The sequence below is a fragment of the Lepidothrix coronata genome, unplaced genomic scaffold (genome assembly GCF_001604755.1).
Source record: "Lepidothrix coronata isolate B3197 unplaced genomic scaffold, Lepidothrix_coronata-1.0 Scaffold1, whole genome shotgun sequence".
Lineage (NCBI taxonomy): Eukaryota > Metazoa > Chordata > Aves > Passeriformes > Pipridae > Lepidothrix > Lepidothrix coronata.
In genome coordinates, this window is record NW_016690181.1 from 4,499,763 (window position 1) to 4,515,675 (window position 15,913).

The window sequence follows — 15,913 nt, forward strand, 5'->3', positions numbered from 1 at the left end:
TTAATTCAGGAGTTTAAACAGAGAACAGGAATTTTTTCAAGGCAAATAACAAGGAAGCAGAGGTAAGTTGGCAAAAAGATTTTAAGATAGTGGAATAGTGGATAGCTTAGGAAAATGAAACTATAAGTGAAGAATTACTTCTACACTCTGTTGTACCTACATGAAATGCAAAAGCTAGATGTGGCATTCAAAATATATCTTCTCTTCCTGAAAGAGCAATATTTCATTGCCTTCTGAAGAATCACTTGTCAAAGCTTTCTTGTAAGATTTTTCAGATAATAAGATGTGTGGTGTCCATCTTGCAAACCTCTACATATATTAAGAAAGATGCTATCATTTTTGTATGTAGACTTAGACATTGTCTGCTAAATACTTCATCTGAATTACAAGCTTCATAAATAACCAACTCTCCTCTGCTTTGGAAAAAAACAGACATGAATATTCCCTTTCCAACAGTGTAAAAGATTTGTGGATAGCATGCATTTGTTGGAATATCTTTTGAACTGCATAGTTCAAGGCAAAAATAGCAGAGAATATGCATGGGTTCAGTCAAAGCCTGAATTCTAAATGATAAGATGTTTGCAGAACAACAGTTTTACTTTGACATGTGAGGTGCTGAAATCTAGTGGATAACAACCGCATTATTTTTGTGAAGGGTGAAATACGAAACAGCCTGCAGGCAGAAGTGAAAACTACCAGAAAGTACAGTTTTGATGGTGGTGAAAAAAAGAAGCCAAGGTCCTGAAAAACTCACATTATTTAAAGTAAAAGCAATGTAAGACATCCACCCTTGTTATCTGAATCAGGAGAGCATTCAGCTCTGAGAGAATACACAGTATGCAAGCATCAAAAGAAAAAAAACCTGTCTGCAAAGGAAAGCCTGCCAGATACCATACCAGCATGACACTAGATACTCGACAAACACTCACTCTCTCATCCGCAAGTTTTTTTATATTTACAAGTAATTTAGTCAAACCGACGTTAAAATTCTGCAGAGATACGATTTTAAGCCGAGTTTATACAACTTTAAATTTACCTGTAACTTTAACACTGCAAGCCAAACCATTAAATCAGTTATAAATCTCTACATCAGTAGACTCATTATCAAAACTCACAGTTTGTCAGTTTGCCACTCATACTCTGCCTCTAACAGAGCAGCCAGTAAGCCAGCATATCTTTTCTAAAATCAAAACAAAAACCAGACCATGATATACTAAGTATACTGAATACGAAAGGGTAATACGTATACATGGGACAGACAAGACAACTTGTGCACAAGGATTTCACTTCTGGCAGAAGGCTTTCACTTACATATATTTCTGTGACAAAGTGCATCATCTAAACTGAAATTCCTCACTAAAATTTGAAAACTACTGAAGACTTCTGTTCATCCATCTAGTTGCTCATTGTTCATATTGAATTCAGTTAGCAACAATGCCTTTTCTTTCAAAATGCACAGAGCTAAGATAGTTGGAAGTTTTAAGCTACTCAAGATTCAGAAAAAACACTTCCTTTCCCTGGGATGACAACTGCTGCACTATATTGCTGTCGAACAAATAAGCCTGCTCTGTCTATCACAGTTCAGACTTGTGAACTATTCCTCCCTACAGCAAAGCATTTGCAGGCTAATTGGCACTGCAGCTCTAAAGTAGTTTACATTTTCTCCCTTGTTCTATCTAAATTTCCTGCTTAGACCTAATGTGTATTTTAGCTTTGCACACTTGAATCTTGCATCAGGTGCAAATAACGATGTTCAGTTGATGTTTGGGAAATCTCCTCTTGAAAATGTGAACTCTAAAGCTCTCTCTTTTCACTGTTATGTCCCAAAGTGTCTTGGCACCTTTTTAAAATAGCAGAAAAATGGTATCTTGCATTTTTTCGTATAGCAAGATCTATAATGACAACCTTCTCTAATGATGTAAGGAAGGGCAATAAAACTGCAAGTTACTTTTTTCAGTTGAGATAATCTCTCTTGCCTCAAGAAGTCTTGTAACAGGATCACATCTTAAGATTCTGTGCTGTGATACTTCACCAGAAAAACCCATTAGAGGCCCTAGATAACTCTTCTCAAATTACAACTCCCATTCTAATAAACCCTGAAGTATTTTAGTCTGCTTTGATTTACACTGTTTTTTCTCTCCTGCCAAATACCTGATCAATGGATAAAAATGATACTTTCTTGCCAGAAGACAGTTACCAAGGCAGTGAATAACTCCTCCCGAAGGACAAGAAGCAATACTGAACATGCCCCGGTTGAAACAAAACATTTAAGACATTCATGGCAAGACTAAAAAATAAGAGTGCAGAAATATAGATCTCAGTCTCTTGGACTACTGCTGCTGTTTCAGTAACCAAACTCACATTATGACTTGGAAAACTGGACTGCCTTGTGGACATATTGCTGAACAAGAGTCTCCAACAGCCTGACCAGTGGGTTCTTAGATCCCAGAGTTAGATGCTAACAACCAGTAAATCTCAAAAAGGATGAGAATTTGTATCACTTCCCATCTAGTCTAAAAAAAAGGCACTAAAGAAAAAATTAGAGTGGGCACTCTGAAAAGACTTGTGGCAGACAACTCAGTAACTGATAGTCCATAACCTCATTTCTGAAAAATAAGCAAGAAATAGTTAAGGAGCAACCTGCTCATAACAAAGTTTCTTACTAAGTTCAATTAGGCACTAGATTACAGGTAGAATCTTATTTAACTCAACGTGAATCTAAATATTTAAGATCCACATAACATCGACCTTTTATGAAATTCAACTAATTCAGCATATTGTTAGCAATAATTTCAGAAGAAAACTTACATAATATTACAAATATTTCTCTTATATTAATACTTCCCTTATGCCAAAGCACCGTACTTTGTTTCAACTAATGATTCTTCAATTGATGTAAAGGTTACTTGCAAGTTATGGATTTATTATTAATGAGAAAGACAATTATTGTATACCTATGATACTGCCACCTTTCTTGTTTTCCCATTTAGGGAAACAGTGCCAGGCAGCATGTTTTCAGAATCCCTACTCATAGCAGAAGAAATAAAAGTCAAAGACGCCTTCCTCTTACCACATAAAGATCATCTTATGAGTGTATCAAACTGTGAAGGACTAGGAAAAATGTGAATTCACTATTAAGCACTCTGTAATACCATGGAGTTCTTTACCTGTCTTCTATTGTGAAAGATGGATAAGTTCTTCTCACTATTGTAAGCCATTTACTTTTAAAACAAAACTACCTAACACATAAATCTTCACGTTTTAATGTTCATGATTTTAGGACAATCACTTTTCAATCCTCTACTTTTCTACAGAGGTTGTGTTCCCACTTTCTTCTGCATGTAAACAGAATTTCCTAGGCCTGCATCAACTACTTTGCTTCAAATACCCAAAAAAAAAAAAAAGTAGATACAAAAGGGCAAACGTAACTAAGCAGGTAGGATCTGGGACTGATTTTTCCCTAATGTAACATTAGAGACTTTGACAGGGAAAGGAAAAACACAGCCATCCAAGAATGATCATTCAGAAAGAGTGAACACACTCCACAAAACATCCTACACTTTCCCAGAATAAGTATCACCAATAACTTTGAATGTGAGCACAGGCTGAAAGAGAACAGTAAGCACCTTAAGAAAAAATAGTTCTTTACATCACTGTATTTTAAAAACCCTATTTAGGAATTTTACTGGTGGTATATATCTGCACCCATGTCCCTGAGCAGATATAAGAATCGCGCTGCTGCCCCGGGGGGCTCTTCATCGGCAGGAATGCAACTGAACATACGAAGCTGCTGGATGCAATCTCTGCCCACCGGAATATTTCCTATCTCAGTCTAAAGATGTATTTATTAATTCTGAACACCTACTGCAGCAGCAGGATTTCCAACAACGCTGCCTCTTAAATACTTGGGTCCAGACACAACTCCAGGAAGATACAGTATCTCACATTATGCAGAGATCCCAAGAAAAGAGCTGAGGGGAATGGAAAAAAAATGAAAATGTGACGCGTTCGTTATGGCTATGCAATACCAAGTCAGTGCAGTAAAATCTATCTGTTGAACTACCCTATAGAAAAACAACAGAGAAGACAGTAAAAGAGACCAGGAGACAATTTAGCAATTTTTTGTGATCACTGGTACAAAGAGCAGGACTGGCAGGACATACATACACAAAAAATAAATTAAAACCAGAAATTAAATATACTCAAAAAGTTCAAGGTCTTGTGAGCAAAGCATACTTCAAGATATAAATCCCCACCAAATACTTTTTTAAATCAAGCGAACTCCTGGTGAAACACACCCAACAATCACACTCAAGCAGTACATACAAGAAAGCTGCAACATTCGAAAAATGTTCCCCGACAACTTCTGGCAGAAGAGAATGCCTGTATCTCAAAGGTGAAAATGGGCCACAATTCCTGAGGAATTTAAAGGAGTGAAGGTTCACACTTTATTAGAACGCTGCCTCTCAACTTCCTACTCATAAACAGTCCTATAAAAATCGCATGCGGTTATCGACCTTTTTTCTTCTTCAATCACTTATCATCTCTTTTATGCTCCGTCTCTCCTGGTTTTTATATTCCTCTTCCTACTTCATTCCAGCAGTGTCTGTCACGCCTTCTCACGCTTGAGGCTGCAATTCCTCACATTGTGCCGAACTCCAATTTCCCTGCTCGCGCTCCTCGTACACCCGACCAACCTCCGCTCCCTGGTGCACCAGCAAACGTTTCACTGCTCCGGAGGACAGACCCCACCGCGCCGAGGACAGCGGGGAACCGCACGCCGGTTGCTACGATAAGCGCCCAGCCCGGCAGGCCGGCGGCGCCCGAACCCGGGGGAGCCGCTCCCCCGCCCCGGGGTCCGCCCGGCTCCGCCGCAGCACCCCGGCCCCAATGGCGCCGCCGCCGCGGGCCGCGCTCGCCCCCGCAGCGCCCCCGCCACCGCCCGCGGCGCTGTCAGCGCCCGGATCACACACGGCACCCGGCAGCCTCCGGCCCCGGGCCCCGCCGGCGCGGCACCGCCCCAGGATGGCGCACGCAGGGCGGCGGTGGCTGCCCCGCGGAGGGGAGCAGGGCAGTCGCCGCGGCCCTGCACGAGCGGCCTCGCGGCGGGAGCCCCGGGGAACTGGGGGCGAAGGGGAAAGGAGCCGTTACCTGCGCGAGGCGAACCGCGCTTCCTGCCGGCTCGGCTCGGCTCGGCCCCGCCGTGCCCGGCCCGGCCCGGCCCGAGCTCCTCCCGGCGGCACCGCCCTCACCTGCCCCGGGATCCGCCCGCGCCCGCTCCGCTCCCTGCGCCGCCTCGGGCCGGCTCCGCAAGATGGCGGCGCTTCCGGGAGAGACCACGGGGAGCGCGGGGTGGGGGGGCCGGGGCGGTGCTCCCGCTCCCGCCCCCCCCGAGCCGCCGCCGCCGCCGCGCCCCGCCCGGCCTCGCCCCGCCCCGGCCCCACCGGGCCCCGCCCGCCCCCGGCCCGGCCCCGCCCCGGGCGCCCCGTGTGCTCACGGTCGGTGCGTGCGGCCGCGACGCTCCTCCGGCCCTCGGCACGGCCCGGCCCGGCGCGGCGCGGCCCCGGCGCCGATGGGGGTGGCGGAGGCGCTGGGCGCCGGCGCGGCGCGGCTGCTCTTCTACCCCTCGCTGCTGTACACGGCGGCGCGGGCGCGGCTGCCGGGGTCTCGCCGGCCCTGGTTCCACCGCATCGACGAGGCCGTGCTGCTCGGGGCGCTGCCGCTGCGGGGGCGCAGCCGCAGGGTAAGGCGAGCGGGCGGCCGGGCCGGGCCGGGCCGGGAGGGCGGCGGTTCCTGACCGCGCCTGTGCCCGCAGATGGTGGCGGAGGAGAACGTGCGCGCCGTGGTCACCCTCACCGAGAACTACGAGACCCGCTTCTTCTGCTGTTCCCCACAGGTGAGCCCGGGCATTGCCTATGATCCTTGGACAGGTCTCTTGACGCTCCGTCGGTCCAGGCGCAGCGAGGCTTTATCCGCCTCCTGCCGCGTTCCCGGCAGCGCCCGCCAAGTCCTGTGACAGCAAAGACGTGACTTCTCGCAACTTTAAAACTTACTTTACTTACAAACCACTAAAACGTGAGGATGCGAGTGAACTGTTACAGCTGCAGTGGCGGGGAGGGACGGGGAGCATTGAATCCATGTACACCACTATACAGGAATGCCTTTTGTTTTGGGAAGAGATCCCAACTCCCCTCTTTTCCTTTAGCTGAAATACATCTTTTCAGTTCCCTTTAACTACTCGTTTCTGATGGTCAGCACTAAACTTTTCATACATTAGATTTAAAGGATTGACATTCAAAGTCTGTTTACAATCCCACTGACTTTCTCAACTGTCTGAACAGGTTTTGGGTTTCTTTCAGGGAGAAAAAAAAAACCAAACAGAAAATTAACTGACCAAATCTGCTATGTCCATTTCAGGAATGGGAGGCAATGGGAGTGGAGCAACTGTGTCTCAGCACTGTGGATCTAACTGGAGTCCCCACCTTGGAAAACCTCCACAAGGGCGTTGACTTCATCCTGAAACACCGAGCCTGCGGTAACACTGTCTATGTGCACTGCAAGGCAGGACGCTCCCGCAGTGCCACCATGGTAGCAGCATATTTAATTCAAGTAAGGAGTTTATGCTAAATGGGGTTTACTTTCATACAGTCTAGGCAAAAGCTGACAACCTTTATAGTTTGCTCTTGCTCAAGAAACCTGAGCACGTACAGGTTCATTAATATTCCATGATTTTACAGAGTTTGTACACCTATTTTAAGAGAGGCCTCAAACTCACCTTGGTGTTTTGAATGATTCTGCTGTGCTTAATTCTTTCTATGGAGAAACAGATTGAGGTGGGAATAACAAGTCACTCATGAGGATAGGTTCACGGAGCAGATAAAACACCCATTTTTGTTCAGATTTTCTCCTTGGTTCACTGAAATGGTGAGCCTTCCTATGCTTTTCAATAAATACAATTAATGATCAAGAGAACTGACTTTGGTTTTCTGAGTTCCTCTACTGACCCAACCATTAGGCTGGGTAAGCCAGCCCTAAGAACAAAATTCTGCCTGTGGATTCTTCTGTCGGTGTTATTAAGTGCTCCCTGGAAAACTTTCCACTAGTGCTGAAGGGAAAATTTTCTCACTAAGTGCTGAAGTGCGACACATGAGTACCAGTAAAGTTTTTTAAAAATTTAAAAATGCAAGCTGCGCCTTTGCTCCGGTCTGGTGGGACTAGGACAGGAACCTATTCACAACATGAAGGAAGAGTAAGCGAGACAGAAAGTGGAGGGCCTGGGCAGCAACCATCCCTCTTTAACCGAGGGACTCATTTCATGAATGATTCCATGACATTCAGGCTTCTCTGAGAGGAACGTGAAGTAAACAGAAGGGGCGAAGCAGTAAGTTTTCTAACACCTCTAATGTTGCCTATAGCCTCTGGGAAGGTTTCATTAAATGGTGCAGGGATGGAATGGATTTTCACTTGCTGGGTTTCTGCCTTTTCAGCTGCATCACTGGAGCCCTCAGGAAGCAATTCAGGCCATTGCCAAGATTCGTCCCCACATCCTCATTCGACACAAGCAAGTCCAGGTCCTGGAGAAATTTCACAGGAACATGATCACTGGGACAGCTGCATAATGTCAGTAAGAACTACCAAAATCCCCATCTCAGCTGCTTTAAAAAAATGTTTTTATGATCTAATCAAGGCTTAAGTGTTGTTCTTCTTGACCAACAATAAAGAAGTTTTTACATAAACTACAGTAAAGGGGAAATTGGGCTGTTTCATTAAAGCTTTCTTTTCTTGTAGTTAATATCTTAGTTCTCTTGGAGCCTCATAGTTCTTTTCCAGATATCAGTGCTCAGCTGAACTGGAAATCCACAGGAAATTGAAAATATTTGTATTTGAAGCAAAGGAAAAAAAAATACCTTTGTCTCAACAGAGACTTTATTCAGATTCTTACCCAAAGGGTTACAGTGCCAACAGAGATGGGTAGTAGGAAGTGGTCTTAATTCTGTCTTTCACCAACACTATGTTATAATTACAGGTGGGGATTCCCTGTACAGTAAAGGAAGCCAGTGTCTAAAAATTATCTCCTTCTTTATGCTAGGTGATGACAGAGCAGTAAGCAAGTACCCAGTTAGTTACCACTCCTCTAGAAGTGCTGAATGCAACCTACTTAAGGTCCTAGGGTCAGCTCTGGAATCTGTCTGCCGTGCCCTCCTTCTGCAGTAGGACATAGGAATGTTTAAATGGGGATATCCCTGGGGGATACAGTGCACGTCTGTCTCTGTGATTGACATGGCAGCAACACGTGGGCTCCTAGGCAGTTAAAACTAGCAGCCTGGGCCAAGGAAGATGTTGTCCATATGCCACAGGATTTGTTATTTGTAGATTGGTTCCAGGCTAAAATAGCCATTTGCTGCAGTTTGTGCCTCAAACACAAGCAGCTTATCATCAAGGAATCAAAGTAATGGCATTTAGTTAATCTGAAATCTAAGATACAAGAGTTCAATAAAGTTCAATAGTGCTATGTAAAAGAATAGGCCCACAATCAGAAAGCCTGTACTTCCTCTGCACAGGTACAGAGAATGGGGTCTTTACTGGATGTTGTGAGCTTGTGGTAGTTGGGACTGGTGCTGAGGGTGGTAGGTGTCTCCAAGCTGCACAGCAGGACACTGTTGCTGCCCTTTCTATCACTGGCCTGTTTTTCCTGCTTAGGCCAGGACAAACTGCAGGTTAGTGAGCAGCACTTTGATGCCACTCGTGACTGTTACAACAGAGGTGGCTGGGTTAAGTTTAAAAGTATTTGCATCACCCTTTTTATAGCGGTCACGAAAGACATAGATGCTGCCATTGCAGCTGGCAATTTTCCAGAGGGATGGTACTGAACTCCAGGCATCTGGGAGGCATAGCCGGGTGAAGCTATCCAGTAGGGGATTATAGCATAGCAGTGAATCCCCCTCAGCGACAATGAACACCACGTCCTTGTGCACAGCAGCATGCATGCGCCCTGCAAAAGGCAGCACGTATGGCTTCACGTGGCATTTCTCTGTGTTGGTATCGTAGCACTGAATTAGCCGAGAGGGCTTGGTGAAGAAGTCCAAGTCATTTTCCTCCCCACCCAGCAGGTAAATGACACCATTAAGGTTTACACCTGCAGCTCCAGAGACTGCCACTTCCAACTGGCTGGTCTCTGTCCAGACGTTGTCTCGTACTCTGTAATATATGACAGCATTAGAGAGAGTGTCCTGTAGAGTTTTCCCCCCTAGTGAATATATTGCATCCTTGCTTGGCACAGAGACAAGGGTGTGTTGGAGCCGGTCACGGGGCAGAGGGGCACACCATTCCCAGTCTATAGTCGCATTGTTGCATTTCCACATGCGCCGTGGAATGGAGCCACCAACAACATATAGGTCACTACCGTGCTTGCAGGCTGCGGTGATCTGGTGACACAAGCTGTTCTGGCCACTCACACTAATGGAGTCATCGTCAGCACAATGTAGAGAGACAGCGAGTGAATGTGTACGTGACGACTCCTTTCCAATCAGGTAGATGTGAACATTTTCTCCAATCACCTGAGAGAAAGGAGAATTAGATCTGTTTACACAAACATCACTGGATTTTTCAGCTTAGGACCCATCTGTGCGTCTGAGGTATAAAACCTTTTTTCCCAGTCTTGCCACCCTACAGCATTCAGGACTCAGAGCCTCAAGGCCTTTTCACGATACCAGCCATATCTGACAGCAAAATAGCCAGAGACATCACTGGAACCTAAGTGTTTATGGTTTAGATAAGGGACGGTTACATCACTGATGGAGTACAGTTATTTTAAGGGGAATGCCAAACGTAGATTTCTGAATGGTCTCTTTGGTAACTGAGCATCGAGTTAAAGAAAGTATTTGTGGCATTGCTCCAATCACCAGTGATATCAACATCAGGTTATATTAAAAAAAGCTGTCAGTGGGGTTGCTATTTATGACAATGAAAGTATTCTCTCACAAGCACCATGAATTTCAACGGCATTTATGTTTTGCAACTTTAAAGTCACACCTGTGAGCAGAATACCCTGCCCTGGGAAGTGTGAAACCAGCAAGTGCTACACCAGCCCCAGAACAGAAGGTCTTTTTATACCTTCAGACTGGATCGCAGAGTCTCTGAAAAGCCGGCTCTCTCCTCCTTGTTGAAGTTGATCCAGGTTTCTATGGCAACCGTTGGATTCTGAGAACATGGAACGCCATCTGCAGTTCAGGGACAGAAAGGCATTTATAATATCTAGACAAAGGTGTGTGTACTCAGAATCATCCTTTCCCTGCGACGGCCTTCCCCCACTCCCACCACAAACTCTACTTTCTAGAGAGGAAAAATCGATACAGAGATTTATAGGTTTTGGCAGGCATGATCGGCACTGGCAGCCAGACAACTACATGAAAGTAGTCTGGATAAATATCAGAAGACAGAGCTGCCAGATCTTAAGTGCTTTGGATGAGTACAACAAAGGAACCTATGTCCAAGAGAAAGAGGGCAGGAAGGAGAATTTACATGCTGTGTGTTGATGACAAGTATTTTCTTATTTAGTCATTTAGGCAAAAAGATTCTCTTATTCAGAATCTCAGCACCTGCCTTTCTTTCTGGCTGGTCCTAGAAACCTATCTAGCAAAAGTCATCTGCAGAATGTGTCTGAGCCCTGTCAGACAGCTGACCTTCATGACTGAACATCTGGTGTTGCTGCTATCCTCTTAACATTTGGAAATCCCCAATGAGCTACTATAGCTTTTCTTAGCCATGTGACAGTAGGAAACACTCAACAGATTGCATCAGATTTCAATCTGTCTCCAGACATAATTGGAAGTTTTGGTTAAGCCACACACTATTGCATCATCATCATGATCATCGTCAGTACATTACTGATTTTAAGTATTTCCTTCCAGTTTGCAAGCAATTATGCCTGTATTCACTGAGAAGTTTCCCTATGAAGGCTCTCTGATTTTGTAGTCTGTTCTCATGACAAACCCTGAATTCAATGATGCTGAAGGCACCAGACAAATTCCAACTCTTTTCTCTATATTGGAAGGGAGGAGACAAAGCATGGCACAAAAGCAGGTATTTTAACTCTGTTTATTAGTAAAAGGGATTTCCATAAGCCAACCATCACATGTAGTGATTAAATGGAAAAAACCTGGATTTTGAAATTCGTCCTAGAGTGCAACAAAAGCTAAACTTCATAAGTTACTATTTTATTAAATAAATTTTAATCCTTGCTACTAATAGCTTCCTCTATTTAATTCTTCATTAACTAAACAAAGACGCAGGAAATGCAAAAGCAAAGGATTTTGCAGGAGTGCAAAATACACTCCTACCAGCAGGAGTGTATTTCAGATTTAAATCCATTTTATGAGCTAAGTTGCAGCATAAATATTGAGTAATGTGATTCTATATATGGAAATAGACGGTGCATGGAAAAAAAAGTTTTATTGAGCAATTATTTTAATTTAGGACCACAAACACTAAAGGCCATAGTCCTAAAACTATGATTACTGTGTGGAATCCCTAAGAACTTAAAGGTGATTGACCTCTAGAGTTTTATTTCATGATTTTAGAGGGATTTTTTAATAAACTCAATGGCTCTTTAAAAATTTTAGCTAGATAGTTATCAGAATTACTCTAATTTTATCATATTTTTGAGCTATCAGTACATACACTCAATAGTTTTTTTATTGAAAATTTCTTTAGATGTAATAGAGATAATATAAGGCAATAGCTGTAAAGACTCTCATATGCATAGCATCAACTCCAAAGGCTATTTTAAGACTTATGGACAGATTTGCCAGTATTCCAAAGAAGACGGTCATAGTAGGTTTATTGTTGTAACAGCACATAAAGCCCATGATGCACAGAGCAGTTATTTACTCATTTACAAAGAGTAATTAAAGCAAGGAAGGGGCATATTTGAATGTATGAGTTGCTTCTGCATTCCTGCTTCCTCTAGCAATGATACATAAATGCACAAAAATTGAGTTGTGACTGCATCCTGGAGGAGTAACCACGTACTGGCTGTACCTACTAGGGCAGCAGATGACCTTCAAGGATTGGTGCAAGCCGGACGGACTAAGTTTATGTGTTGACACATCCTTCACAACACTGAGTCATTGCATCCATTACTGTGGAAGGCTATTACCTTTACAAGAAGGATAGTTACTGTATTATCTAAGACACTACAATGCCTCTATTTCAGTCAGCTGAGTGCCTAGCCTAAATAATTATATAGAATTGTAAATAACACCAACATATTCTAAAAATATGGATTGTGCTCAAGCCTTCTTACAAATGTTGAGTTATAGCATTACTATGTTAAATGATTATGAACTAAAATGGAAAAAAAGACTTTCATAAGATGTTTATTTTGGGTAAGGTTTCTTTGTTTTAATGCAAACAAAACTCCAACAAATTTTTGGAATTTATGTTTCAAAACCTGTAAGACTTCTAACCTGTTGACTCAGGAACTGTTGGGAACTACCAGCATCCTCTATGACCCTTTTCTACAGCTTAGATGTTTCATGTCCAGTAACAATAGCTTTGGTTTTTTTCTGATTAAGTTATCCAGAATGTTTTGCTTTGCTTTGCTTAGCTAAGTCTCTGAGTACACTGCGATTATGAAAGCTTGGATTTTTCCATTTATTTCATTCAATCCCTGGTAGACTCTCTGAAAGTCTCTTTCTACATCCACATCCTGGCTAGTTTCAAGAACTCCTTACCTGTAAGGATGTCTGTCAGTAGGCGGACAGGCAGGTGTAGGAACTCCTCTGTGTCTTGCAGCTGAGACAAATGTGACTTTGCACAGTGTTTTGCAGCTGTGTAGAGCTCCATGTCACTGTGTTGGTCTGCCAACCACATGACCTGCAGACAGTTTCTAACCTGCACCGTACGGGCCAGAAAACGGGAGCACTCTTCAAAAAGGGCAGTCAGCTGGTACATGTCTGCCACTTCATAGGTTTCCTGCAACTCCTCTGCCCTCAGCTTTACAGTTCCATGGTAAATGTAGTCCACAAGAAGCTGAAAGACACTTTCGCTAACGTCCTGCAGCTCAATCACCCGGTTGTGGGCCTCCTTTAGGTTGGAAGTGAACATAGAACGAAAAAAGCAACTCTGAGCTGAGAGGACCAAGCGGTGCAGCTGGAATTCTTTGCCTTCCACTGATATTGTAACATCGGCAAAGAGCTCATCCTCCAAGCATAATTTCATAATACCCTGGGCCACACGGCCTGAGTGGGAGCGGTCAGTGAAGGTGTAGTTCACAAAGTAGTTTTCTTCTGCAGAGGAGCCTCCAGTCTCTTCTGACGAGTCCATGGTGCTGCACAGATCAGACCTCCAGCAATCTGTAAAATCACAATAATTATATGGCTTTCTCTCTACACTAACAAGATTAGGCAGTACTTCAGGGTACAGGGAAAAATCAAACGTATTGGTAAGAGTCCAGCATATTTTAGACTGAATATAAACAGCACAGCCAGAAACTTCTGCTTGAGCTTCAGAATCTCAAACAACAAATGAGAAGTTGGCATAATTAAAATTATAATATATACCAAACTTCCAGTACAGTGATCATCACATCCCAGCAGAGCTGGGAGACGTGCATATCTTTTCACCATTCATTTCACTGACACAAAGAAATACATCAATAGTTATTCAAGTGGAAAGTCCAGCAACTGCCCTAGGAAACTTGTAAAGCCAAAAAAAAAAGTGGCAGCAGCATAGCTGGACTAGATGTAAAAAGGATTACAATACTGTACTAACAAAGAGCAGAGGCAGCAGCTCATATCATTAGTATAATTACCATCCAAACCCAACATGATGAATCTGCACAGTGTTATCAAGTAAGGTGAACTTGTTTTTACCAAAAAGATGCGTGAGAAGTTTGCCAGACGTAACCACCAGTCCTTCAAGCTAACCAAATGAGACAACTAATGGTTATATTCTGCTGTTTAACGTGCCAGGCACCTTCAGCATGCAAAACAACATGTTAGATGTTGTTAGTCACTGTTCCTCAAGCAGAAAGGGGAATAACATTTAAAGAAAACACCTCTTAGTAGGTACTACAGATGTTTGCAGAGTTCCAGGTAGTTTATGGGTCAAAAAAGCGTCTGGAAATGAAGACTGCTATAGGAAGGAGCTCTTTTTTAGCTTGGCTCTTGACAGCATTAAGAACGAATAGTTGCCTACTTGCATTCACTTTAAACTTATTTTTACAACTGAACTATTAGCCATGATGGCTGATATCACAAATTTCTTCAGTCAATACTGAACATGATTTCCAGTTCAATGTTTCCCACAGATATGATTTTTCTCCAGGAGATTCATAGTTATTCTTCCATGATTTATTTTGTCAAACATGCATTTTCTTACAATAGCTCTGTTTGATACAGGACAGCTCCTAAGTTCTTAGCTCAAATTCAGTTCACAGAAAGTAATGTCTACATCCCTAATTGCCAGGACAAGTCTATCCCATCTCTGGTAATGGCCTATCTTAATTATACCCTTACCACGATTTTACAGTAGTTTCGGTCTGCCTGAAAAATACCTATACATTAGTCTGTAAGAGACTGAGGAACTTCAATTAGCACAGTAGACATCAGTACTATTTTTTCCAGCTTTAGCAAGTATGAGCCTATCCTGCAAATTATCTTCTACTTCCGTTAAAGCTCTTTATCCTTACAGTGCTCAGAAGATAAGCCCAGAATGCTGAAGAGATAACGAAGCACACCAGGATACAGAGGGATGAACTACCGTGCCCTCTTGACACGACAGAACCAGCTTCCCACACTGCCCTCCAAAATCCCCAGAGGACTGGTACCAAGTCACAAAAGATATGCCAACAGCAACTAAAGACTGCTGCAAATCTCACATCCTTCTTTGCAACACAAAGCTCCCCTTCGCATCCATGGTGTCTCTGATACAAAAGAAAAAGGTGTGGAGGACAGTTAAGTGTCCCATAAAGCCGAATCTTACACTCCGTGTATTTGTGTGTATTCCGTAGGCCAGGCTACTGGTGATAGCTGTGTAACCAACACCTGGCACACGTCCTTCACAGAATCACAGAATCCATTTAGTTGAGAGATCATCAAGTCAAACCTATGACCAAACACCACCGTGTCAACTAGACCATGGCACCAAGTGCCACATCCAGTCTTTCCTTAAACACCTACCAGGGATGGTAACTCCATCAGCTCCCTTTCCAATGTCCAATCACCCTTTCTGTGAAGAAATTCTTCCTAATTTCCAACCTGAACCACTCCTGGTGCAGTTTAAGCCTATGTCCTCTCGACCTGTCACTAATTACTCAGGAGGAGAGGCCGACTCCTACCTGGCTTACAACCTCCTTTCAGGTAGTTGTAGAGGGCTATAAGGTCACCCCTGAGCCTCCTTATCTCCAGGATAAACAACCCCAGCTCTCTCAGCCGCTCCTCATAGGACCTGTGCTCCAGGTTACTTTCTTCCTTGCTCCTGACAGGATCGCGGATGCCGCGGCAGCGCCCAGGATCGCGGAACTCAAACAAAACTGACAGCGACCTCACGGTCCGGGGCGGGGAGAAGGAAGGAAGGAAGAAACGCTAATCCTCGGAGATGCGCAGACCCCCATCAGGCCCATGCTGGCGCCGTGCAAAGCGCCAGCGCGTTCCCTCGCCCCGCAGCGCTGGCTCAGCCCCGGGGGCTGCCGTCGCCCCCCGCCCTCCTCGCCGCTCGCTGCCCCGTCCCCGGGCCGGTGGTCGCACTGCTCCCGCCCCGGCCCCGCAGTTCAGCACTCACCTGCGGCGCCTCCCTTCATGCCGCCGCCCCGGGGTGCCCCAGCGGCTGCTCCTGCTCCTCACCGTGCGCCAGGCGCTGCCGGGCACTCGCCGCTCCCGCCCACCGACCCGGCGCCGTCCCCGGGAAGCTA

The 15,913-nt window shown here is 44.5% G+C and overlaps 3 protein-coding genes and 1 long non-coding RNA gene across 20 annotated transcripts in view; 2 read left to right on the forward strand and 2 right to left on the reverse strand.

Moving 5' to 3' along the window:
- The window catches only part of CELF1 (CUGBP, Elav-like family member 1), a 61,390-nt gene extending 56,059 nt beyond the window's left edge, over nucleotides 1-5,331 (reverse strand). For 7 of the 17 annotated variants that reach the window (XM_017808493.1, XM_017808557.1, XM_017808537.1 and 4 more), the window contains exons 1-2: nucleotides 4,327-4,811; nucleotides 3,866-3,971 (exon numbers count right to left, since the gene is read on the reverse strand). The gene's annotated coding sequence lies outside the window, so the exon portion shown is untranslated. Of the gene's footprint in view, nucleotides 1-3,865; nucleotides 3,972-4,326; nucleotides 4,812-5,151; nucleotides 5,223-5,252 lie in introns of those variants that run through there. The other 10 variants (XM_017808469.1, XM_017808522.1, XM_017808548.1 and 7 more) reach the window with 10 other exon arrangements.
- A 213-nt stretch (nucleotides 5,332-5,544) lies between these two features.
- PTPMT1 (protein tyrosine phosphatase, mitochondrial 1) lies at nucleotides 5,545-7,749 on the forward strand. The gene is made up of 4 exons (XM_017811351.1): nucleotides 5,545-5,743; nucleotides 5,816-5,896; nucleotides 6,418-6,609; nucleotides 7,488-7,749. The coding sequence occupies exons 1-4, from the start codon at nucleotides 5,573-5,575 to the stop codon at nucleotides 7,617-7,619; spliced, it is 576 nt and encodes a 191-aa protein (XP_017666840.1). The 5' UTR covers nucleotides 5,545-5,572; the 3' UTR covers nucleotides 7,620-7,749.
- A 155-nt stretch (nucleotides 7,750-7,904) lies between these two features.
- KBTBD4 (kelch repeat and BTB domain containing 4) lies at nucleotides 7,905-15,898 on the reverse strand. Its single transcript, XM_017811305.1, has 4 exons — nucleotides 15,784-15,898; nucleotides 12,735-13,355; nucleotides 10,114-10,220; nucleotides 7,905-9,557 (listed from the first exon to the last, which is right to left on the reverse strand). The coding sequence occupies exons 1-4, from the start codon at nucleotides 15,800-15,802 to the stop codon at nucleotides 8,697-8,699; spliced, it is 1,608 nt and encodes a 535-aa protein (XP_017666794.1). The 5' UTR covers nucleotides 15,803-15,898; the 3' UTR covers nucleotides 7,905-8,696.
- LOC108495552 lies at nucleotides 10,216-14,914 on the forward strand. Its single transcript, XR_001874160.1, has 3 exons — nucleotides 10,216-10,264; nucleotides 10,911-11,082; nucleotides 14,695-14,914. It is a non-coding gene; the product is annotated as an uncharacterized LOC108495552 (long non-coding RNA).
- Nucleotides 15,899-15,913: the final 15 nt, after the last annotated feature.

What these genes read in the sequence shown, in the direction of transcription:
- PTPMT1 (XM_017811351.1), top strand. Translation starts at nt 5,573, where the DNA reads ATGGGGGTGGCGGAGGCGCTGGGCGCCGGCGCGGCGCGGCTGCTCTTC. An exon ending in TCTTCTGCTGTTCCCCACAG is followed by an intron (nt 5,897 to 6,417) that starts GTGAGCCCGGGC and finishes TGTCCATTTCAG; the next exon opens with GAATGGGAGGCAATGGGAGT. An exon ending in TAGCAGCATATTTAATTCAA is followed by an intron (nt 6,610 to 7,487) that starts GTAAGGAGTTTA and finishes CTGCCTTTTCAG; the next exon opens with CTGCATCACTGGAGCCCTCA.
- KBTBD4 (XM_017811305.1), bottom strand. An exon ending in ACTGACAGACATCCTTACAG is followed by an intron (nt 10,221 to 12,734) that starts GTAAGGAGTTCT and finishes CCTGAACTGCAG; the next exon opens with ATGGCGTTCCATGTTCTCAG. An exon ending in CTCTGCGATCCAGTCTGAAG is followed by an intron (nt 9,558 to 10,113) that starts GTATAAAAAGAC and finishes CCTTTCTCTCAG; the next exon opens with GTGATTGGAGAAAATGTTCA.